This window comes from Siphateles boraxobius, unplaced genomic scaffold (genome assembly GCF_051911475.1).
Source record: "Siphateles boraxobius isolate OS27281-9 unplaced genomic scaffold, OSU_SipBor_1 97, whole genome shotgun sequence".
In the NCBI taxonomy this organism is placed as follows: Eukaryota; Metazoa; Chordata; class Actinopteri; order Cypriniformes; family Leuciscidae; genus Siphateles; species Siphateles boraxobius.
This window is the reverse complement of record NW_027509227.1, coordinates 175,447-200,967: the sequence shown is the minus strand read 5'-3', so window position 1 is coordinate 200,967 and position 25,521 is coordinate 175,447. Positions and strand designations below refer to the sequence as shown.

The 25,521-nt window shown below is 41.8% G+C and overlaps 2 protein-coding genes across 4 annotated transcripts in view; one reads left to right on the top strand and one right to left on the bottom strand.

Annotated features, from left to right (window-relative positions):
* Nucleotides 1–8,446, top strand: part of LOC143733320 (F-box/LRR-repeat protein 7) — a 63,869-nt gene extending 55,423 nt beyond the window's left edge. The window contains exon 4 of the mRNA XM_077225001.1: nucleotides 5,126–8,446. Coding sequence (XP_077081116.1) covers nucleotides 5,126–5,862 — 737 coding nt within the window. The 3' untranslated portion in view covers nucleotides 5,863–8,446. The remainder of the gene's footprint in view (nucleotides 1–5,125) is intronic.
* A 1,944-nt stretch (nucleotides 8,447–10,390) lies between these two features.
* itgb1a (integrin, beta 1a) overlaps nucleotides 10,391–25,521 on the bottom strand; it is a 70,731-nt gene continuing 55,600 nt past the window's right edge. For 2 of the 3 annotated variants that reach the window (XM_077224992.1, XM_077224993.1), the window contains exons 14-17: nucleotides 21,808–22,040; nucleotides 16,985–17,151; nucleotides 15,030–15,107; nucleotides 10,391–11,712 (exon numbers count right to left, since the gene is read on the bottom strand). In XM_077224992.1, the coding sequence (XP_077081107.1) occupies nucleotides 15,030–15,107; nucleotides 16,985–17,151; nucleotides 21,808–22,040 (478 nt within the window). In that variant the 3' untranslated portion in view covers nucleotides 10,391–11,712. The remainder of the gene's footprint in view (nucleotides 11,713–15,029; nucleotides 15,108–16,984; nucleotides 17,152–21,807; nucleotides 22,041–25,521) is intronic. The other variant, XM_077224994.1, reaches the window with a different exon arrangement.

Below are 25,521 nucleotides of genomic sequence, written 5' to 3'. Positions count from 1 at the left end.
CAATTGATATATATATATATATATATATATATATATATATATATATCATCACTTTTTACAATATAATTTCAATACAATGTAACAAACTATTTCACTAAACTAAACAATTCTGTTATTAAAAAGTTAATATAAAAACTGCCTTCTGTGCAATTTAAATGTTTGTACACACAGACACACACACACACACACACACACACACACACACACACACACACACACACACACACACACACACACACACACACACACACACACGCACATATATACTGTATATATTATATATCTGTGTGTGTACAAACATTTAAATTGCACAGAAGGCAGTTTATATATAAACTTTTTAATAACAGAATTGTTTAGTTTAGTGAAATAGTTTGTTGGTGAACAGATTGTTGGTGACAATAAACCGTAATAACCTGTTTTCTTGACAGATTTATTCAAACATACATTAAATAATAAAAACATCACTAACAGGTTAAGTAAAAATATTAGGGATGCACAATATTTCAGCCACCATATCGGTATCGGCTGATATATGTTCATCTTTAATGTTATCGTTATTGGCCTGATAAGAAAATTTGGCCGATATATTAAAGCCGATAAATAATGGATTACGCTTCAGATGTGCACTGTTCGCCATGATGGTTTTGAATTTCTTGAAATATGATTGAAATCACTTCAAAAAGGAAAATACAGTAAAATGCAACATGTGCAACACAATTCTGTCATATAAGCTACATTCAATTATAATAAGTACATCATTATAAATGTGTGTTTGGGACATGGCTTTTAATGGTGAGACTTTTGTTTTTGTAATCAGGCTCTCAAAAATGTGAAAAAAGTCTGGATTTAGATTAATCGGCTTAATTTAGATTAATTTAAATTAATATATTGGTTATAAGCCTACAAATATTAAAAAATCATCAGTTATCGGCCAAAATTTTCATAGTGGTACATCCCTAAAAAAGATAATGAAAATGTACAACAATGCATATATTTATCCAAATGCTCTTCTCTAGAGTTATTTTTTTCTAGCTAACTAATGAGTTTATGGACATTGAATAGCTTTCTTGAGGTAAATGTAACATTGATTTGTGTGGCACATCCATTATGCGTGAGACCTGGTCAACAAGTAAAACATATCAAGTCTTGATTATTTTTAAGAGCTTTTGTGATGGATTATCCGACATTATGCATCAGAATAGCATGTTTGGTTGTGGATTTATTCAGGGAGTAATTCATAGTGGTGAAGTTTTTCTGGGAAGGCTGGGAAAAAGATCATGGGATCTAGGAATCACTGCCAGTCTTTCAGTCTTTCTCTGGGGGAAGGTGAGGTCTCTGAAAGATGGACTGCTAACCTCAACCAAAGTAAGAGTCCGTCTGCTGAGTTCATTGTACGAGTCCCACACTGTAGTTATTCATCATGCAGAGGGTACAGCATGCGTTCTGCTATCCACAAGTCATACGCCCTTTGTTGCAAAAAGTATCCCAAATTTTTTGTGGTTACATTTACTTTTAAACGCAGGTAGCATAACTGCAATAGGAGCAGAAACAGATACTACCTGGTTTTGGTTCCATATGAGGTTTCTGGATTTTATTTCCCTATTATTTTCTCTGGCCTTCATGCTCACTCTATTTCATTCATTCACCTCGATCTGAAAACCTGATGTAGATTTTAAATTTCATAATTTTAAAGTAATTTCACATTGACTATTTTCCTGTTGCTCAATGCTCTTAGCAGTTCCAGTGCAGGAATAGGATCAAAACTGAAACTGATGCTCATACATACATTTAAGGACATCTTTAATAACAAGAAATGGCCTTTTTTTAATTTATATATTAGACAGGAAGTTATAATAAGACTAAAGTCCCCCTGTCTTAAATGGTCAGAATAGTTATAGGGAGAAAACATAGGTTATATCATAAGCCATTGCTATAATTTGTATTTATTTACCATAATAACTAACTCACCATAGCAAAACCTTAGCAGCTGCCAAGAAATCTCTTGCAAATGGCAAATAACTACTTAAAACGATTTAAGTATTTAATGTATGGCTTTAAAGTCATGAAAAGGAAGTTCTATTCTCTAGAAAATGCATCTTTTTAATCTTGAACAATTCATTCATGCATGTTTCATTAAAAAAATAGAGCTTGTATTTTTTTTTATCATATAATGTTATAACTTTCGGTGAAACAACAGACTTCTTTATGATGACGTATGCCGGACTTCTCCTGCAAGCTCACATTCAGATCTGCCTCCATCTAGTGAACAACCCATAAACAGAACCAAGTCCCGCCCTACTTTTTTTTCCTTTTAGATTTTCCGTTTTACTCTAATGTACAACCATAGATTTAAAAAAAATATGTCTGTAGTGTCCATGATGTCACCTATAGGTTTCTGAAGAGCGTTTTTGAAGCCCAAAGTGGGCGGAGCCGGCCGTCGCCATCTTGGCCGCGCGTCACTCCCGGATAAACGAAAATGTGCAGCGAGGCGGATTAACCGACGTGACGCTAACAGACAGCAGACAAACGGCTAGTAGTTTTTAGTAGCGCAATCCACCTGTCACTCAAGTGGCCACGCCCTTAATTATGCTCAACTTTAAGGCTTAATAGAATTTAAACGGATGAGTTATAAAAAAATTCACCCCCTCACAGTTGTAATGATGGGCAAAATTAGCTATAAAGACCAAAACCACTTTTTGTTCCAGTCTGTAAACAATAAACATATTTTTTTCTGCTGTAAAGTAGGGATGTGGACCTACACTGGTCTCACGGTCCGATTCGATTACGATTATCATTTCATCGATTCAGTTCAATTCGATATCACGATGCACTGCATCCTCAATTATCAATTTTACTTCATGTATACAATTTTGTCAATAAATACAAGCAGTCAGACTCTGCCAGGCGTTAACAGCTCGGGGTGAAAACGGCTAACGTGGATTATCAAGTTAGTGTATTACTCCTGCATATTTTATGTGTGGGTGACATGAGCGCGTGTCTTCTCCAGGTCGTGCTTACCAGGTTGTTCATAAGAGCCGAAATGTGCCCAGATGTAGGCTTTTAAAGTAGTTGGAGCATTTTTAATTACTTGCACTCGCGTCTCACCTCCTCTGCCATTGTATGCAACAGCGACAAAGCGCATACGCAATAAATGACGTCAGAAAAGCGTCAGTAGCCTACATTATAATCGGTTATGGTCTATTACTGAACCGATAGCGAATCGTCCTCGTCTACATCACGATGCATCGTAGAAATGATTAATTTCAACACCCCTACTGTAAAGTTGGCCATTTTAACATGGGGGTCTATGGGATTGACTCTCTTTTGGAGCCTGTCTCTAGTGGCCAGTCGATGAACTGCAGTTTAAGTCACTTCTGTGTTGGATTCAAGAGAGAGTTGATGTTTGTGTACAACATGTCACAATATTGAAGGAAAGATCTGTCGCTACTTCCGTTACATCGTAACTTTAAATTTAAATCCTAAACCAAGCCATTTCACAGGTTAAGTCATTACATATCAAGACCAGTTTCTGTGTCCAAGCCTCTAATCCGTTTCAAGTGTGAATACTTTATCAACAGCCGTTTATGAGCTCTATTCATTTCATTGAACAATACTACTTTAGCATTTATTAATCTTAGTTTATGCTAATTTCAACATTTACTAATACATTATTAAAATTAAAGGTTGTATTTGTTAACACTGTGAACTAACATGAACAAACAGAGAACAGCTGAATTTTTAACTAACATTAACAAAGATTAATAAATACTGTAACAAATGAATTGCTCATTGTTAGGTAATACAATAACTAATGTTAATTGATGAACCATATAGTATAACTTGTGCGGCACGATTAATCACATCGCAGTCGCAATCACGATGTCAAGGCTATGCGATTATATGACGCAACATGCTGCGATTTTTATATGAAATAGCCTAAACAAATTAGGGCTATTAACGCAATTAACTCAGCATCTGTTAATTTTTGTCATCTTTTGGCTTGTGTTACATGATCCGGCTCTTATTCATGCAAATACTTTTAAACCATTCCTGCGCGACAAGACAAAAGAGAGCGCGCTGCCTGTGAACGTCCTGACTGTGACTCACAGAAAGACGCGTGCTAGTATCATGCGCAAACACAAGACCGCGCGCCAGAATACAGTTCTCTTTCGCACTTGAATGAACAATAACACACACAATTATGCCAAAATGTCTTTTTGTCGAGTATCTTCATAACATAAGAGCAGTCTTATGATGGACGTGAAGAGTTGTGACTCGTGAGAGAATGAGGCGCTTGTGAGACCCGCGTCTCTGTCAGCAGCGGCTGCTCTTAAAGGGACAGTACACAGTAGCCACTAATTATCTCAGTCGTTAAAGTTAATCAAAGAACAAAGGGAACAGAGAAAACACTAGTTCTTGACTACAGAACTTATGTAACTTTAATAAGGATTAGTCTATAATTTATAATTTATGCAGCACAGACTGTTTGATAACTTTATTCAATTTCTGTATATGTACTACCTGTTAGACAGGAAGTTGTTATATTTTTTTAAGCCTAATAAATGTTTTTAAAAAATGGATAGCTTTCAATTGTAATGACGGAATCACTCTAATGTTGGACGGCTATAATTAATGTTCAAAATTGTGTGTGTGTGTGGGGAGGGGGGATTTTATCCACACATCAGTGGCTTATTGATCATTATAGGTGTTATCAATCATTTAGTTGTTGTTGCTAGTTTGAGTTGAGAAATACACATTTCAGTATTATCACTAATCTGTGTGTGCATTTTCCTTGAGAACCAAGCAAGTTGACACATGAAACCATTCATTTATTATATCACAGTCGCATATCGCAATCGCAATGTTGACCTCAATAATCGCAATATGACATTTTCCCCAAATCGTGCAGCCCTATTGTAAACTGTTTCACACACCTTTATGTAAACTTTTTTAGAAATATGAAGCACTGTTTTACGGTAGTACTAGTGATTGTATATTAGCACCCTTGGAATCTGTGATGTGAAATGCCAGTCTTAACAACCAGATATTTAAAGTTTGTCATGATAAACTTTACTTTTCTATTCATAAACCATAATAACGATAATATTCCCTGCCTTCCCTTCAGGCTGCCCTAAAGTGACATGTATCAGCCTGACAGAGGAGACGTGTCTCCAGCTCACTCCTCTTCACGGACAGCAGATCGGCCTGAGACACCTGGACATGACGGACTGTGTCTCGCTGGAGGACGAAGGCTTACGGACCATCGCATTTCACTGTCCGCATCTCACACACCTTTACCTGCGTCGCTGCAGCCGCCTAACAGACGAGTCCCTGAGACAGCTAGCACTGCGCTGCTCCTCTTTACGCGAGCTTAGCCTCAGCGACTGCCATCTGGTGGGAGACTTCGGCTTGCGTGAGGTCGCTCGTCTCGAGGGACGCCTACGCTATCTGAGCGTAGCACATTGTATGCGCATAACAGACGTTGGATTGCGTTATGTAGCACGCTACTGTCCGCGGCTACGCTACCTGAATGCGCGGGGCTGCGAGGGGCTAACGGACCAGGGTTTGAGCCATTTAGCTCGCAACTGCCCCCGATTGCGGTCTATCGATGTTGGTCGCTGCCCGCTGGTGTCGGACGCTGGGCTAGAAGCATTAGCGCGCGGTTGTGAAGGGCTACGAAGGCTCAGTCTGAGGGGCTGTGAGAGTTTGACGGGGAGAGGGCTAATGGCGCTAGCGGCGGGATGCCCCGAGCTACAGCTACTAAACGTACAAGAGTGTGATGTGCCACCCGAGGCGCTTCGACTCGTCCGACAGCACTGCAGACGCTGTGTGATCGAGCACACCATACCTGCTTTCTACTGAGGGTGTCGACCTCTGAAAAACAGATCTTATACTTTCTGCATTCCTACGACTGCCTGAAAAGATGCAACATGTGGATGTGTCTCAAAACCTTGTGCAGAGGAGCTTAATCGTGCTCTTGGAGGGCCACCGTCCTGGGGTGTGTTTCCCAAAAGCATCGTTAGCCAACTATGTTCGCAAGATTCGTCGGTATCATCAGTTCAACGAGTCTGTGTTTCCCGAAACCATCGTTCCAACGAACATTCGCAAACGTTTGGTGTTTGGAACGACAGATCTCGGCCTGTAAGATAGAAGCATTTTCTAGTTTGCATGACGTGGACTTAAATCCTTATCTTGAGCAAAATAAGCAAACTAACATTCAGTACAACCTTTGTACAATACAATCCACTGGCACATGCCAATGTCAGTCACACATGTCACTATCCACTCGATAGTGCCAATACGCATAGTGACATGTGCCATTGGCTTCTGTGCGTCAGATGCCCATGTCACTTAATGTTAAAACTGCTACTGGAATTTCCACTACATCTTAAAAAACTGATGTTTTGGAAAGTTTTGTGCCATCTAGTGGTTTAGAGGAGAATAAAATCAAAGGCGCCTTTTACCCTGTGGAGCATTTAGCCTCATTGCACCCGATTCATTTTGCATGCAATTTTGGGCCATGTTCTAGTAGAGTTTAGCTCCAACACACAAGCCCAGACCTTGATTAGCTTGTTCAGATGTGTTTAATTCGGGTTGGAGCTTAATTTCTTCAGAACGTGGCCCTCCAGCAGCAGAACTGGACATGGTTCGTGCTTCTCAATACTCAATGCTTCCTCGTTTCCAAGCTCCAGCCCCATGACCATGACCCGGAAACCGATTGAATTCAGTCATCCTTAAGGACATCTCAATTGTCTAAATGCACCAAAAGGAGGCAAAGAACGAGGAGTGAGAAGCTCTCTGAGGAGTCATGACACGATCCTTCCCTAACATAAGCTAAGACGCGAGAGAAGGAAACGAGGATGCACAAATAAGAAATGAGAAGCACCCATTGAGTTGACTTGAGTCTCTACTGAAGTTCTGGAGCAACTCAGAGATGTCAAATCCCGCTTCTGGAAACCTAATTAAACACACCTCAAGCAGCTAAAAAAGTTCTCCAGGATTACTAGGAGCTTCTGGGCAAGCGTGTTGGAGCATTTTGGAACAAAACTTGCAGGATGGAGGCCCTCCAAAAGTAGTTTTGAGATTAACGGTCTACATCAGGTGCCCAACTCTGTCCAGATCTACTTTCCTGCAAAGGTCAGATCAAACATCACTGAACCAGATTATTAGGAGCACTTGTTGTTGGATCAGGGTTGGGCACGCCTGGTCAACATAAATAACATCTTAAACGCAATCTTGAAACTGATTTGAAATGGCCTTAATATGCAACAACACCAGTAAACAGTTGTGTGTCGTGAAGAAGATTAGTTTAGACTGACAACACTCAAAATTTTGAAATTCGAAGTTCCTTTCACAGGTTTTGAGACACATCTGGTGAGTCCTGTTGCTTCTTATAGAGCTGTACCATGTTCTTGCCAATTAAAGAATATATAGCCTATCATAATATTTATCACATGAAAGAGATGCATTATTGTCACTGTACAACGGTAAGCTTGTGTTTTCATGAATGATGTTTGTTTGGGTTGATTTATGTTTTGATTTCTACAAAAGCTCTTTAGCTGGTTGTCTATGTCTAGAGTCTGTACATTACATGGTTAAATTCAAAATATTACAACTTTAAATGATAAATTGGTTGCTATGGAAGCTTGTTTCCGCCACAGAATAAAAAAAAAAAAAGGTAATTGCGACTTTTTTATCTCACAATTCTGACTTTTTGTCTCTAACAATTGCAAGTTTACAACTTTTTATCTCAGAATCTCAGAATTGCGTGATATAAAGTCGCAATTGCGAGTTATAAAGTCAGAATTGCATTATATAAAGTTGCAATTGCGTGTTATAAAGTCAGAATTGCATCATATAAAGTTGCAATTGCGAGTTATAAAGTCAGAATTGCATCATATAAAGTTGCAATTGCGTGTTATAAAGTCAGAATTGCATCATATAAAGTTGCAATTGCGAGTTATAAAGTCAGAATTGCATCATATAAAGTTGCAATTGCGTGTTATAAAGTCAGAATTGCATCATATAAAGTTGCAATTGCGTGTTATAAAGTCAGAATTGTGAGATATAAACTCGCAATTGTGAGATAAAAAGTCGCAATTATCTTTTAAATTGTTTTATTCTGTGGCAGAAACAAGCTTTCATAGGTTGCTTTCACAGAAGAAAGAAAGGTGAACTGTCCCTGTAATATAAAATTGTCCCAGACTCCTTCAGAAAAATGATATCTGACTTCAAGAGACCATCTTGGTTCAATAAAACTAGGGAAAATACAGGCATTTGCACTTTAAAGGGAATTAATGACAGAACAATGTCTCAAGATCTAAAAGTCTTTAAGTCTTTTATTTGATATCCCAGATATTGTTAGTCAAGGATTAAAAGAGATTTGTAAATGTTTCATTTTCTGAAAGCTGCTAAAAACACTCAATAAAGGGCTACTTATTTAAAATTAAATGTTTTCTGTAATTTGTTGTATCTGTGAACAATTGGGAATGAATAGCACAAGTGTACAGACAGACCTGTAACACACATGCAAACAAATGAAAATCTCCTTCGGTTTGAGTAGTACACTGGATAGTAAGATTATCTAGCTAGCCTATGTGGGAAGATAACCACTTCTAGCCAGGAAGGTGAAGGCATTTTATATCACTTCTTTTGAGATATGACCTATATTTTAATGAGATGCACCTTTAGGACATCCAAAAACTTGAATTTTTCCCTCCTCAACAAATCAGATTCCTTAGTAAGAACCATCAAAACAGCTGAGTCACATGTGCATTACCCTCATGTTAACCATAATCATAACTTATTTCAATTGTTAGTGCATGAATCATGACTATACAAACAATGGAGCACGAAATAGCTCAGATGAAATGAATTACTCAGAGAGATGGATGGTAAATATGTGGTTGTTGTTGCAGCTGAGTCATTTGAGGCGTGAGCAGAACTGCAATAACTTCATTTTCATTTGCTTGGATAAGTAAGAAAGAACAAACAATGCGTGTAACTTGCTGAATGCTGACATAACGTGTAGTACAACACATATACCGTATGCAAGTGCTTGTTGAAGATTAGTATGATTCGTAAGAGGCTGTCTATTGTAAAGCAATGGCGTGTCGTTTCCAGGGTTATCTGTAAATGATAAACCATCATCTGTAAATGAATAGAACAAACGTATCCTTGTCAGTGTGTTGTGGACGTTAGCTGTCAGTGTCCATAGTCTAGACTCGTGTATAATGAATGAATCTGTGGTACAGTAATTCAACAGTGAGTCGATGTGTTCAAACTGTCCACTGTCTCGTGTTGTTTCTGGGAGAAAGGACTCTTTATTTTTAGTTCTCTCTACGAATGCACTTGATTATCAACAAATAAATAAATACACATTTTTGTGTCTGTTATCAAAAATAACAATATACGCACTTTATTTTGATATTTTGTTGACAATCGCTTTTGTAAGAAACTGTAGGCTATTTGTAATCTGCTGCTGCCCTCTGCTGGTTAACATCTCTTTCTGCACTTAAAGAGTTAGTTCAGCCAAAAATAAAAACCATACCATCATTTACTCACCCTCGAGCCACCCTATGTATAGCCTATATGACTTTCTTCTTTCAGCCGAACACAATCGGAGTTTTATAGCCTAAAAATATCTTCCTCTTTCAAGCTAATGGGAGTGAATAGTACAATTTCTGTGAAGCCCAAAACATCTAATCTATCCATCATTGAAGTAATGCATATGGACACCGGGGGTAAATAAAGGCCGTCTGAATCGAAACGATGTGTTATTGTAAGAAAAATATTCATATTTATAACTTTTTGAACTATAATCTAGTTCCGGTGTGACTTCTGACCCGACGCATGACGCAATGACGATCATCTATTTCTCTATCTTTTTTTTCTCTCTTCTTTCCCTTTTTTTAATCTAAAATGTAATCTACTTGTTTAATATATGCATTTTTGGAAATGTTCCAGATTTCTAAGAGGTGCATGTTTGCACTATTGTAAAACAATTGCTGAATAGTAAAAAAATAGAAAAAGTTGAGACAAAGCCGTCTAGTTGAGATCATGTGGAGAGTAGTTTTATTTACAGAGTAGTTTTGTTGCATCTTGTAGATCATCCTGCTATTCTATGCAATTTTACAATTTACATGCTAAGCAGTTTGCATACTGCAAAAATAGTATAGTATAGTAGTTTTATATTCTGAAGTTATACTGTATTTGAGAATAAACTAACATAATAATAATAAACATAGTAGCAGTGACCCGAGTTTCATAACTATAAGGGTTTATTTAGACATCAAGATAATGATTCTTGATAGTATTGTTATAAGCCTATCAGTGACCCTAAATAATGCTAAAAATGCGTTTACCACTTTGAAATAAAGACAAGATCACAATCATTTAGATTTTGTTTTAATAAATAAATTCAAAATTGCAATATTGAGAGAAAACCAGAAAAAGGCACTTAGAAAACAAGCTACATTGGGTGTTGCGGCAGTAACTATCTGGTTATCATCCTTCAGCTTGAGATTTATTATTTTGTCAAGCATTCCAATAATTTTAAATGACTGAGTATGCTTATTATGTCCAGATAAAATAAGTAAAAATACAGAGTTGTTGTACCTTTGAGCATATGATATGAACTTTAGAAGAAAAAAAAACTTACACTCTAATTCTTAATTTTCTCCACATAACTCTCTCAAAATGTTTTTTTTTGTAGCAAAGAGCTTTATCTCTGGTTTCAAATGAGTGACTTACAACTTCCATTTTTTATTTTAAATATACTATCTGAAAACTTCAAAATTTCATTTGTAGGTACCAATAATTATGCTCATTTCTAATGAGCGTTTAAGGACATTTGGCTTTCTACACCGATTGACTACAAACTACAGGATTTCACCTGAATATACTGATACTCGTCAAGAGCCACATAATACTTCAACATATAACACATATCATAACACATAACATACACACACATTTGCAGCTGACCACAAAACACGTGCCATAATGAGTTTCTAAGAGCAAAAATACACGGGAAATAACCGTGCTTTCACTTTCTAAAAAAAAAAAAAGGCATGAAATGCATGATGTTTCTGACAGTAAATGAATATGCATAGATTATCAGCATCTTAAACCAAACTTTTATCAACCCCTCCAAAAAAATAAAATCACATATACACTGGTCACATAGTTTTCTTATGCCAACATATGACTGACAGCATCAACGATGAAGCAGTTTGAATGCAGATATAATAAAAAATAAACTTATGATGTTTTAAAATAGCAAGTGATGAGTTTTTGCAATCTTTTGGGAAAAGGTTTCTTTTACACTACAATTTAAAGTGAAACCCTTAAACACTTTATGCAGAAGCACAAAGATCTGTTCGAAAAGAGAGGATGTGTGAATGTGCACCGGGGGTAAAAAGAAGGAATATCGGTGTAAATAAAAAGACTATACAACCTGTACACGTTTGCAAGGGACGAGAGGCAGCCAGTTCTTCATAAAACACTACTTCCTTAAACAGAGCTACAATACTGGTCTAAAAGAATGACACCACGATGAGAAAAAAACAAAGCATTTAAAGGAAAACCGAGTAATTCTGCACACTCATCCCTTCCAAAACATTCTTGCACGTGAAACCAATGTCATTATTTTCCTTCATATTTGGGGTTGATCACAGTCGTGACAGCGCTCTTGTAGATGGGGTTCTCTCCCTGTGAAAGCAATACAAATAATATCTTTAAAAATGAGAAACAAAAGTGTCATCTAAATGCATTTCCACCCTAAGAAAGTGCAGATAAAACAACACATGCAGCTATTTAACATTTATTTACAGCATTTTCTGATGAACACATTGATATCCAGTGAAGAAAAAGCAAAATATTAAGTCAAACTCTGATTAAATATTGCACAACACCGTACAATGCTCATGCTGTAGTCGATTAGTGACTTTTACCCAATGCTTAAACCTTTTGTATCAAGATTGGAAAATGATGACAACTCTCTAAATAGTTTTAGCATGTTATTGAACATGGCAATGTTAATGTATTTGGTCTTGGTGGACTTGATCTGCTGTTGCTCTGCAAGAATTGACTTGCTACTGCTAATATATCCTCAGATTCGCTGCTGTGATTATGTAAGATCTGCGGCTGCTGCATAAACACACACACACATGAATCCTGTATCAGATCTAGGCAGGCGGAGCTGGGGAGGTGGAGGGGTTTAGAGGAACGCTTATAGCGCTTCAGGACCAGCTCACAGCAAACACTCAACCAGACTATTTAAATGCTGAGCAAGCGATCTCATTGGCTGCAGGATCAGCAGAGCCAATCAGCTTGTGCCATGAGCTAATGGTGTGTTTGCTTAGGACTGATCAGCCTGCGCCCTCTAGAGTTTCATGACTGAACTACATATAAATAATATACAAAAATGGTTGGAAATTATGGAAAAATGGTGATCTGTTAAAGAAACTGTTTCACACCATACCTGTCAACACTCCCGTTTTTCCCGGGTTTCTCCCGTTTTTTAGCCCTATCTCCCGGTTAGTTATTTTTCCCATAATTGAAACTCCCATAATTGACCCTTCGCTAAGCCACGCCTGAAAACCGCCACTGGCCAAACGTGCCAGTGGCGAGGGTGGCATTTCGAGCGAGGGAAACATGCCGAAGCGTTGTGCGTATGGATTGTGCAAATCTGATCTAAAAGTTTGGACGGGGGAGTGAAATTTTTTTCCTTCCCGAAAATCGAAAATCCAAGAGGGGAAAGGATGTGCGTGATCAGCAGTGTATGAGACCACATTCACAACTACACGTCCACAGGATTAACAAACACACATATTGCTTGGAAGTTACGGTTCTTTGTTCATAATGCACATGTTTTAACGTAAAATAAGACGATTAAAGACAAGACGGAGGCTCACTGACATACTTTAAAATATATTTCAGCATTTTGTTAATCGACGGCCTACTACCCCTGACTGAGTAACTTTAACCCAATCCGATCGCGGCTCTCCCGGTGTTAGTGTTATTCCACAAAATGTATGGATAAACTGTTTGATTTATAATCTTTAGATTAGTTTCACATTTCACTTACCCTGCTGTGCACGAACACAGCTGTTCCTCAATCTGTGTGTTTCCCATGTGAATGGTCAGCGTGTGAGGCGCTGCTGCGACTATAGGCTTAACTTCAATTTTTATGAAATGATTCGCTAATCGGTTGCATATTATGTCGTGGATATATCCCTCGAATGCACACTGCAGTCCCTTTTGTCTTGCTCTCTCAGATATTTCACATGTTCGCCAAAAATGACTAATTATCTCATTGGGAATGTCTGACACCGGTGCACACACACTGTAATAGACGTGCCAGGCGCGAAAGCTTGACAGGCGTAGCAACAGTAACTAGGGAGGGCGGGGCTTAGCGAAGGGTCAATTTGCATGGCCCAAACTCCTTTATGAATAATACACGGGTTTCTTGTATACAAACAATACCGGATGCGCGCGCATCCGGGGGGCAAAAAAACGCTATCTGTTATGCCGAGTTCTGTAAAAGAACATTGTAATTAACGTAGATTTCGCATTGTTTGTAATTTCTTGTTGACTCAATAATAAACTGCAATTCCAGAGTTGGATCTGTTTGTTTGTGTTTCATATTAATATAACATTATGTAAAACGTCCAACTGTTTATGAATCAAAATCCGGACATACTGTGATGCATGTATGAATTATCATGTTAGACTAAGTTAGTAATGTAATAGCCTCTATAGAGCCCGAATTTGCTTTTATATAAGTTAACCTTGTTTACGTTACTTTACGACCTGCAACATATCATGAATGCACACATATAACGTTACTTTACTGTAAATCAAAGATTTGACAATGGATTATGTGGGAAGTAGTATCTCCGACCGTGGCGATTATATTAAAAAACTTACTCTCAGCAATGGTGAGATCTTGCCGGATCCCTACACAATACCTGACGATCTTTGGATTGTGGATGACAAGAAGTGGCCAGCAATTGTATGGCCTGATATATATATATATAGTTGTCTAATTCAGACACCAAGTGTGTATACAAGAGAAATGATTAGAGCGTACAAATCCCTTGATGCATACAACTACGTGCTATGTGGTTATGTGCAGATCGTCAAATACTTTGATGCTGCACCGGATTTTTGCGTGTTGAGGTCAGATGTGCTCCCTATTAAAGGCAAGGCATTAAAACCTGATGCCTGGGTGTATGTCCATAAGGGCCTTGGTTACATCCTTACGGCTAACTGAAAATGCATGGCAGGGTATGTCTATCAAAATTCATCTGCCATCAGAAACCCTTTACTCCGGTACGAAGACCGCGGGTCCTTTGCCTCCTGGCTGCGTGTGCAAGCAGTGATGACGTCGACGAGAAATCCATGTATCGGACCAATATGTTTGTCTAATGTTGACCAGTGGCCAGATTGTATTAAATGCATTATATTCACACAATCCACAGACCATTTACAATTTCAACCCGTTTGTCACCTCAACCTGGCAACCTATAACCCAGTCGCGGAAAGTTTAACCCGAAAGCGAGCCGATAGACATGATGGCAGGTGACGTTTCTGTGCAACACTTTACCATTGAGATTGGACAACGTCATTATGTTATCATGACATAAGTTATTATGTCCCAAACTGGACATTTGACCTCATCACCTGCCTACTAACAAATACAAATAAAAAATATAAAGATATATTAATAAATTAAGTTAATGTTTTCATTCATGGGTATTGCAATGTAAATAATATACTTAACACATGCAGTACACTTGAGCCTATAAACACCCCCCCGCCGAACAAATCTACCGGACTTTGAAAACCAAATGTTGACAGGTATGTTTCACACACACACACACACACACACACACACACACACACACACACACACACACACACACACACACACACACACACACACACACACACACACACACACACACACACACACACACACACACGCACACACACATGCAGAAAGAGGATTGAGATATACAAACTTATAGAGCCACAGCTTTACGTCCATAGTTTGGGTTCCTGAATTTATTAATAGGACTCTTGTAAATTGGATTCTCTGTCTGAGAGTGGAAAGGGACAGATAACAGATCAAGGACAGATGAAGACACAGAAGAGCTGAAATGATGGACAAAAGATGGTGATCGTAGAGAGATGGACAGATTTCATGAGCATGAAAGGAAAAGGAGGAAAGCATGGATACTGAATGATGACGTCAGCAACAGAATGAAGTATAAATAAAGATGCAATGAGATCGTAACAGAATAAAACATAAAATCGTTTTGTATCTAATTATTTGCGCCTAAAACTAAATCTGAAGCTCCACTTTGTTTAACTTAATACTGAAAGTAATATTTTTTATTCATGGTGGGAATCTAATAAATACATAAATAAATATTTAAATGAATTACACTAATTCTAATTAAAATTGAAAAAACCCGTAAGTATCGTATCACAGCCTTAAATACATCATACCTCATTTCCTGTGTGAAACTTTTAAAAAGAGTAGTTATTACAGTAATAATATACTACAAAAGAATATACTTAAGTGTGAATTGAATGTAATTTTTTTAGACACGTAATTTAATGTTAATTGCAATTAAATTAAAATGTATTGTAGTTTAGAATTATATTAAATGCAATTATTATACATCTTTATATGTAATTTCATAATTATTTCTGTTGTCTTTGAAATACAGTTCAAATACACTGCCGAATATACTGACAAGCATTTACAGTAAACTAAAATATACTTTAATGTCATTTCTATTGAAGTTCATAAGTCATAGTTAAATACATCTGTAATTACACATTTGAAATAATGAATTTGTAATTGAGTACATGTCAGTCAAAATAAATGTCCTTCTTTAAAATACGGCAAAAGATTATTAAAGCATAATCATTTAAAATGTACTTAAAATGTATTTAATATGACGGTAACGCGTTATTTTACAGTGTTCTTGTTACACGAAGTCTCAATAGTAATTAATAATCATTATGCATGAATACGTGCAACTAACTCTAAACCAAACCTAATCCTAACTCTATAGTAAGTACATGTAGTTTATTAATATTACTCAGTATTTAAATGTATAATTACACCGTAACAATGAAACCTTAAAATAAAGTGTAACCAATTTGACGTTATCACAAAGTGTTAAGAAACACAGCCATGAAAGTGTATTCGGTTACACTTTATTTAAAGGTGTAATTGTTACAGTGTAATTATATATTTAAGTACTGAATAATATTAATAAACTACATGTACTTACTATAGGGATAGGGTAGGATTTGGTTTGGGGTCAGTTTTATGTAATTATGCATAATTTACTGTTATCACTATGATAAGTATGTATAACCTACACTCTAAAGAATGTTGGGTTGTTTTACCCAAATTTGGGTCAAATATGGACAAACCCAACCGTTTGGTTAAATTTTTAATTAAAAAATGTAACCCAATGGCTGGGTTTGTCTATATTTGACCCAAATTTGTGTTGAAAAAACCCAGCATTTTTTACTGTGAACTCTATTTAAGTGCACTTAAGTCGTCTTTTATTTCATTAATATTATATTATCTGCAAGTACAGAATTTTCAAAATAACCATTTTTTAATTTTTTTTAACTGAAGCACTGAAGCCTGAAGCACTTCTTCTGTGTCACCCGGGTGATCATGTCAGGTGACCCAGCAGAGGGCAGCAGTGAATCTTACACACTTCCTCAACCGGCCACGACACGCCCAGAAAAAAGAGGCCTTGAAAATCCTAAAGCCTTTCAGTTCCACGGCCGCCTTAAAATCCGGACAGCTTTCCTACAAACCGTGCTCTTAAACAGGAAAACCACACTCCCGATGAAACAATCTGGGAATTTTGGACTGATTAAAAACTTGAAGGAACTTGGCCAAGTTTTAATAAAGTTAAAACTCATTCTTTTTTTTACATACCGTGTCCCACTTGGCGTTCATCTTCTCTTTCTCAAACTTGGCGAACTCGCGGCGGTCGTGAATGATCATGAGCAGTTTCCAGATCAGAAGCAGAGCTAGACCAATCAGAACGATCCCTGCCACCACACCCGCCACAATCGGGATGATGTCAGGACCCGCCGGACACTCTGACACACAAAACACATACAAACATTCAAAAATAATAGAGATATTCCTTTTCTTTTTCTTAATCATTGTGTTTCCACTCCTCATGATGGAACAACTTAGTGCAAAATCTTTAGTGGAAGAAGGTTTGGATAATTCCTAACAAGTATCTATTGGTAAATAAGGTCAAAGAAATTTTTTTTAGGCTTATTTCTGTATTATCCTGCTAAAACTTTCATTGTGTCGAAATTTAAATTCAGTATAGCTGTGAAATGTACTTTTCACAGAGACTCTTTTGCATCTTTTCAGGCATTGTGATCATACAAGAAAACTGTGGCAAGACTTTTGCCAGTTCATGGTAAACTATATATATATATATATATATAAAGACTTTGAGCTTTATTTCAAGGATTTTTTGAGTTTTTAATTTTTTAGAAGCAATATGAAAATGTACATTTTCTTTCCAACTTCATTCATTTGCTTGCAAAATACTTTATCTACAAATGTAAAACTAAGAAAGTGACCCCCCAATTTTTCTCACTTTCAAGATGTTAAGGTGTATATTAAATCCTTGTGTACATCCTGTAACAAGAAAAGGTTTTTAAAACCTTGAATGTATGCTTGTCACGGGTGGTGTATGGCAGGAAGCACGAGGAGACGAGGAATTCAAATAAACAATAAACTTTACTATAAATCAAAACAACAAACAGGTACAGGCAGACAGAGCGGATGCAAACACCAGTTAACATAGACGAGAACCGACCAAGACAGACTGAACAGAAGAAACTAAATACAGAGACAAATGAACCATAATGATGTGAAGACAGGTGACACAGATGATGATAACGAGGAACAGGCTGGTAAGTGAGGGAGTGAGTTCAGGTGTGGAGACAAGGAGGATTCTGGGTAGTGTAGTGCAGACAAGGACAGACAGGTGCAGACGAGGACTGTGACATTACTCCCCCCTCCCGGTAGGCGTGACCTCACGCCTTAGAACAGGGGTGGGAGGGTGGGCATCCTGGAGTCCGTGACGGGAAGGCGGTCCGGGTGCATGAGGATGGACTCCAGGATGGACCAGGCGGCCATGGCGGAGCAGGACGTGGGCGTGGCCAGGGGGGAGCAGACGAACCCTCGGGCGTCCAGGGTGGAACTGTCGGACCCTCGGGCATCCAGGGCGGTGGAGACCCGTCGGGCGGCCATGGCGGTGCGGACCCTTCGGGCGGCCATGGTGGCGAGGACCCTTCGGGCGGCCATGGTGGCGAGGACCCTTCGGGCGGCCATGGTGGCGAGGACCCTTCGGGCGGCCATGGTGGCGAGGACCCTTCGGGCGGCCATGGTGGCGAGGACCCTTCGGGCGGCCATGGTGGCGAGGACCCTTCGGGTGGCCATGGCGATGGGGACCCTTCAGGTGGCCATGGCGGAGCCCTATGGCCCCCCCCCAAAAAATTATTGGGGAGAGTGACGGAGTCTGACAATGACTCTAGAATAGAGTCGGGGACAGGCTCTGGAACAGTCTCTGGCTGGGCAGGTGGAGAGGGCTTAGTGCTGGACGGGACCAGCGGCAAAGGGGTCTCTGGGCTGGACGGGACCAGCGGCAAAGGGGTCTCTGGGCTGGACGGGACCAGCGGCAAAGGGGTCTCTGGGCTGGACGGGACCAGCGGCAAAGGGGTCTCTGGGCTGGACGGGACCAGCGGCAAAGGGGTCTCTGGGCTGGACGGGACCAGCGGCAAAGGGGTCTCTGGGCTGGACGGGACCAGCGGCAAAGGGGTCTCTGGGCTGGACGGGACCAGCGGCAAAGGGGTCTCTGGGCTGGACGGGACCAGCGGCAAAGGGGTCTCTGGGCTGGACGGGACCAGCGGCAAAGGGGTCTCTGGGCTGGACGGGACCAGCGGCAAAGGGGTCTCTGGGCTGGACGGGACCAGCGGCAAAGGGGTCTCTGGGCTGGACGGGACCAGCGGCAAAGGGGTCTCTGGGCTGGACGGGACCAGCGGCAAAGGGGTCTCTGGGCTGGACGGGACCAGCGGCAAAGGGGTCTCTGGGCTGGACGGGACCAGCGGCAAAGGGGTCTCTGGGCTGGACGGGACCAGCGGCAAAGGGGTCTCTGGGCTGGACGGGACCAGCGGCAAAGGGGTCTCTGGGCTGGACGGGACCAGCGGCAAAGGGGTCTCTGGGCTGGACGGGACCAGCGGCAAAGGGGTCTCTGGGCTGGACGGGACCAGCGGCAAAGGGGTCTCTGGGCTGGACGGGACCAGCGGCAAAGGGGTCTCTGGGCTGGACGGGACCAGCGGCAAAGGGGTCTCTGGGCTGGACGGGACCAGCGGCAAAGGGGTCTCTGGGCTGGACGGGACCAGCGGCAAAGGGGTCTCTGGGCTGGACGGGACCAGCGGCAAAGGGGTCTCTGGGCTGGACGGGACCAGCGGCAAAGGGGTCTCTGGGCTGGACGGGACCAGCGGCAAAGGGGTCTCTGGGCTGGACGGGACCAGCGGCAAAGGGGTCTCTGGGCTGGACGGGACCAGCGGCAAAGGGGTCTCTGGGCTGGACGGGACCAGCGGCAAAGGGGTCTCTGGGCTGGACGGGACCAGCGGCAAAGGGGTCTCTGGGCTGGACGGGACCAGCGGCAAAGGGGTCTCTGGGCTGGACGGGACCAGCGGCAAAGGGGTCTCTGGGCTGGACGGGACCAGCGGCAAAGGGGTCTCTGGGCTGGACGGGACCAGCGGCAAAGGGGTCTCTGGGCTGGACGGGACCAGCGGCAAAGGGGTCTCTGGGCTGGACGGGACCAGCGGCAAAGGGGTCTCTGGGCTGGACGGGACCAGCGGCAAAGGGGTCTCTGGGCTGGACGGGACCAGCGGCAAAGGGGTCTCTGGGCTGGACGGGACCAGCGGCAAAGGGGTCTCTGGGCTGGACGGGACCAGCGGCGAAGGGGTCTCTGGGCTGGACGGGACCAGCGGCGAAGGGGTCTCTGGGCTGGACGGGACCAGCGGCGAAGAGGTCTCTGGGCTGGACGGGACCAGCGGCGAAGGAAGCTCAGGGCTGGACTGGACCAGCGGCAAAGGAAGCTCAGGGCTGGACTGGACCAGCGGCAAAGGAAGCTCAGGGCTGGACTGGACCAGCGGCAAAGGAAGCTCAGGGCTGGACTGGACCAGCGGCGAAGGAAGCTCAGGGCTGGACGGGACCAGCGGCGAAGGAAGCTCAGGGCTGGACGGGACCAGCGGCGAAGGAAGCTCAGGGCTGGACGGGACCAGCGGCGAAGGAAGCTCAGGGCTGGACGGGACCAGCGGCGAAGGAAGCTCAGGGCTGGACGGGACCAGCGGCGAAGGAAGCTCAGGGCTGGACGGGACCAGCGGCGAAGGAAGCTCAGGGCTGGACGGGACCAGCGGCGAAGGAAGCTCAGGGCTGGACGGGACCAGCGGCGAAGGAAGCTCAGGGCTGGACGGGACCAGCGGCGAAGGAAGCTCAGGGCTGGACGGGACCAGCGGCGAAGGAAGCTCAGGGCTGGACGGGACCAGCGGCGAAGGAAGCTCAGGGCTGGACGGGACCAGCGGCGAAGGAAGCTCAGGGCTGGACGGGACCAGCACATCATGGGACTCGGGACTGGACTCATGGGCCAGAGCTGATGTGCGTGCCGCCCACACACACAGAACAGCCACAATCAGTACCGTGTCCTCATGAGCAGATCCAAGTGCGGCGTATTCAGTCTCTGGCGGGCAGGCGATTGGCTCCGGTTCTGGCAAACAGGCGACGGGCTCAGGCTCTTGCTTGAAGACTGGTTCAGGCTCTTGCTCGAAGACTGGCTCTGGCTCTTGCTCGAAGACTGGCTCTGGCTCTTGCTCGACAGGGCGGATGAGATGAGGATTGGGCTGGACGCAGAGATGTTGATACTGAAAAAGTCTAGACCCATATCCTCCCCTGTGACCTCCACGGTTCCCACGGAACACAGCTTGGCGGGTTCCCACAAAGGCTTGTTTCCAGATCTCCATCTTCCTTTTTTCCTTTCTTTAAGGTTGGTCGGTTCTTCTGTCACGGGTGGTGTATGGCAGGAAGCACGAGGAGACGAGGAATTCAAATAAACAATAAACTTTACTATAAATCAAAACAACAAACAGGTACAGGCAGACAGAGCGGATGCAAACACCAGTTAACATAGACGAGAACCGACCAAGACAGACTGAACAGAAGAAACTAAATACAGAGACAAATGAACCATAATGATGTGAAGACAGGTGACACAGATGATGATAACGAGGAACAGGCTGGTAAGTGAGGGAGTGAGTTCAGGTGTGGAGACAAGGAGGATTCTGGGTAGTGTAGTGCAGACAAGGACAGACAGGTGCAGACGAGGACTGTGACAATGCTCACTTTTTGTATAATCTTTATTTAATATTATAATTTTATTATTTGTGGGGAGGATTGTTATACTTATGTGATCTGTTTAATCAATATTTCCACTTTTATTTATTTATTTATTTGTTTAATTAATATTTTTCTTCTTTATTTTTTATTATTATTTCTTTTTCTTTCTTTCTCTCAATTAAAATATGACGTAATATTTGTCCGTCCCTGAACCCCAGGCTCGTTTGTATTCTGTAAGTAAATGTTTAAATAAAAACAAGCACACAGAAACTAAGACTGGGATGTTTGGCACTGAACGACACCGTGATGTTTGCGGTGTGAAAGCTCACCTAAAGTCTCCACCACGTGCACCTCCTTCTCGGTGTTGTTGTTGACGGCGTAGGTGTAGTAGAACCAGCAGTCGTTGGCGTCTCTCTCTTTGCAGTGCATGAGCGGGAAGGCCTGCACCGGCTGAGGGAGCTTATCTCGGTCCTTCACCACGATCAGGTTAAAGTAGCCACAGTCTCGCTCACACGTGTCCTTCTTCTCTCCGGTGCCGAACGCCCGGCACTGCACACACTCCCTGCCACAGGAAAACCGTCGAGAACGTGTTCAGTGGAAAGATATTTATTACTGAGAGTTTAAATGTAACATTGCTTCGCTTACAATCTCACAAAGACATAGGGCTGATATTGACAAACAGTGTACTAACTCTGACAGTTTCCCGTTGTCTTTTTGAGAGTTAGTACAGTTTTTCATGGCAGCTGAAATTTCAGCTTTGCCATCAAAGGAATAAATTACATATTATTGTTTTTACTGCACTTTTGATCAAATAAATGCAGGCTTGGTGAGCAGAAGAGACTTCTTTCAAAAAAATTAAAAAAAGGTTTCAATTATATATGTGAAAATATATTTAAAAACATTTTAAAAATGGACAAATATATGTGACTAATACACTGAAAAAAAAATGTTGTTCATATAACATAATATTTTGAGTTTCGGTTGATTTACATTAACCCTCCAAACCCGATTGACGCTCTAGAGCGTCAAAGGACACACCCCTCAAATATCTATTTATAACTTCGGATCGGATCATGGTATTAACTTACTTTTTTTTTTATGAAAAAGCTGCCATTCCTCTGCATATACTGTGTTGACTTTCGCAAATTAAAAGCATTTTTTATTTTAGTGCAAATCTATTGCATTTTACTGCAAAACAAAGAAATATTTTATTCTGGTCTAATGATATGAAATGCTGTTGTGGTGTGTGAACCAATCACAGACATGTTTGTGAACCAATCACAGATCAAAAACAAAAGATGACGCTCTCAGACAAAGGGGAGGTGTTTACAATCACGCCAGGTGTGTGTGATAGCCATAACCGATGCAACGTGTTGTACACGGTCTTAGGACGCGCACAGTTGAAAGTTTTCAGATACAGCTCTTTTGTACTTCGCAAGATTCGTTTCGAAGAAAATATGGCACAACAGAGATTCTCTGCCGAGCAAGTCGCTGAAATGCTTTTTGCCGACAGTGAGGAAAATGAAATAGGATCCGATCCAGATCGGTTTGATTCAGAGGAAGAAGACCAAATATTCCACGGAATCGATCCATTTGAGGAGTAAGTGTGAATAATATATTACTGATAATATGTTTGTCTGATATATATTGTATCGTTTTTTAGTCAACTGATTTTATTATAGCTGTTCAGAAATAACGGAGCTGTAATCAAACAAGGTGTGCCGCGCGCGTATTCAAACAATGTGCGCCATGTGCGCCATGTGCGCCATGTGCGCAATCAAACAATTTGCGCGTTTTGGCCGCATGTAATCATCTTCATTTATAAGCTATTTCGTTTACTTTGTTTGTCTATTTTTATTGTAATATTTTTTTAGGAAAATGTTATTGTAGTTTTTCAGAAATAATGGTACAGGGCGTTATCTAAGGCCTGTACTATTTGTCTATATGAGAGGGGGTTTGCTTTAGACATTGTATTTACTCTTTGCATTTTATTGTAATGTTTTTTTAGGGAAACATTTTTGTAGCTTTTTAGAAATAATAGTGCAGTAAGCCTTATCTAAGGCCTGTACTATTTTGTCTACATGGGAGGGGGTTTTAGACATTGTATTTACTCATATACTATGATAAAGGCACCAGTAATAATTTTGTAGTTAGTCCTATGAGTTGAACATAAAATATGCACACATGATGATAAATAGCTAATCTTTATTAGTAAGGCTGTACAACTTTTGATATGTGGGAATCTAAACTAATGACAAAATCTGTGTGTTATAGTCTAAATCAGGAAACTGCAGAGCAGCCGAGTACATCTGCTGAACCCATGACCCCGACCGCTCGCCCATTTCCATCCAGCACCGCTTCTGCTCCTCCTGCAGCCCGCCGATCAAGGTCTCCTCCTGCAGCCCGCAGATCAAGGTCTCCTCCTGCAGCCCGCAGATCAAGGTCTCCTCCTGCAGCCCGCAGATCAAGGTCTACTGCAGCCCGCAGATCAAGGTCTACTGCAGCCCGCAGATCAAGGTCTACTGCAGCCCGCAGATCAAGGTCTCCTGCAGCCCGCAGATCAAGGTCTCCTGCAGCCCGCAGATCTATTTATCCTCCTCGGCCCGGCTCCTCCAGCACTGCCACAGAACCACCAACATCATCTGCGACCCCTGGCTTGAGGTCGCGTCCTAGGGGAAGGAGGCAGTCCCTTTCACCTGTCCGATGTCCAGCACCACCACCAGACCAGCTGGAACAAGGATGGAAGACTGAAAATGATCCTGATGTGGCCCCCATTCCACACAGGTTTTGCCCTAGACGTGAACCTGGAGTGCAATTGGACACCTCCGTAGAGCAAAGCCCCCTTGGCCTTTTCAAGCACTTTTTTAGTGCTGATTCAGTCAGGACATTGTGTGCCAACACAAACAAGCTGGCGGAGAGAAACATTGCTGCTGGGAAAAGGTACAAGTGGACCAACATCAACCCTGCGGAGATGTTCAAATTCATTGGCTTGGTTCTGTACATGGGTGTTCTAAAGCTCCCAGCAGTAAGTGACTATTGGAAGAGAAAAAACATTTTTTCTGTGAATTTTCCAAGCACTGTGATGTCAAGGGATAGGTTCTGTGCCATATCTTGGAATATCCATATGAGTGACCCAGAGGAAGATGTTGTGAATGACCAAAAGAAGCAGACAGCGCCAGATGAGTATGACACACTCTTTCGTCTGAAGCCATTGGTGACTGAGATAAAGGCCGCCTGTCAGTCTGCCTACCATCCCAGGAAGCAGCTTTCCATTGATGAGAGGATGGTGGCCACCAAGGCAAGAACTGGGATGACCCAGTACATGAAGGCGAAACCCACCAAATGGGGGATAAAGCTGTTTGTGCTCGCAGACTCCAGCAACGGTTATTCCTGTGACTTCAGCATTTACACAGGTAAAAGCAGGTTGGCCTCTGGGCAAGGGCTCTCATTTGACTCTGTGGTGGAATTGATGAGGCCATCTTTCCTAGGCAGTGGTTATCACCTCTACTGTGATAATTTTTACACCAGCCCAAAACTCTTCAGGCACCTGCTGTCCCTCAATTTCGGAGCCTGTGGAACCATACGTGAAGGGAGGAAGGATGCTCCAAAAACGAAACTAAACCAACTGCCCAAGAAATCCCCCAGAGGAACTCTCAGGTGGATAAGAGAAGATGGCCTTCTCTTCACTAAGTGGATGGACAACAGGGAGGTGGCAATGTGCAGCAGTGTCCATGTTGCTTATGATGGGGACACTGTCAAGAGGAAGCAGAAAAAGAGGGATGGATCCTGGGAGGAGATAAACATACCAGTACCAAAACCGATTGTTGATTACAACATCTACATGGGGGGTGTGGACTTATCAGACCAGCTGATCCAGTACTATTCAGTGCACCACACAACAAGAAGATGGTACAGAACCATGTTTTTTCATTTTATTGACATTGCTGTGACGAATGGCTTCATAATGTACAGAGAAATCCAAAAGCTGAGGAACACACCAGCCAACCAGCTCACCACCCACAGGGCCTACGTGGAGCAGCTCG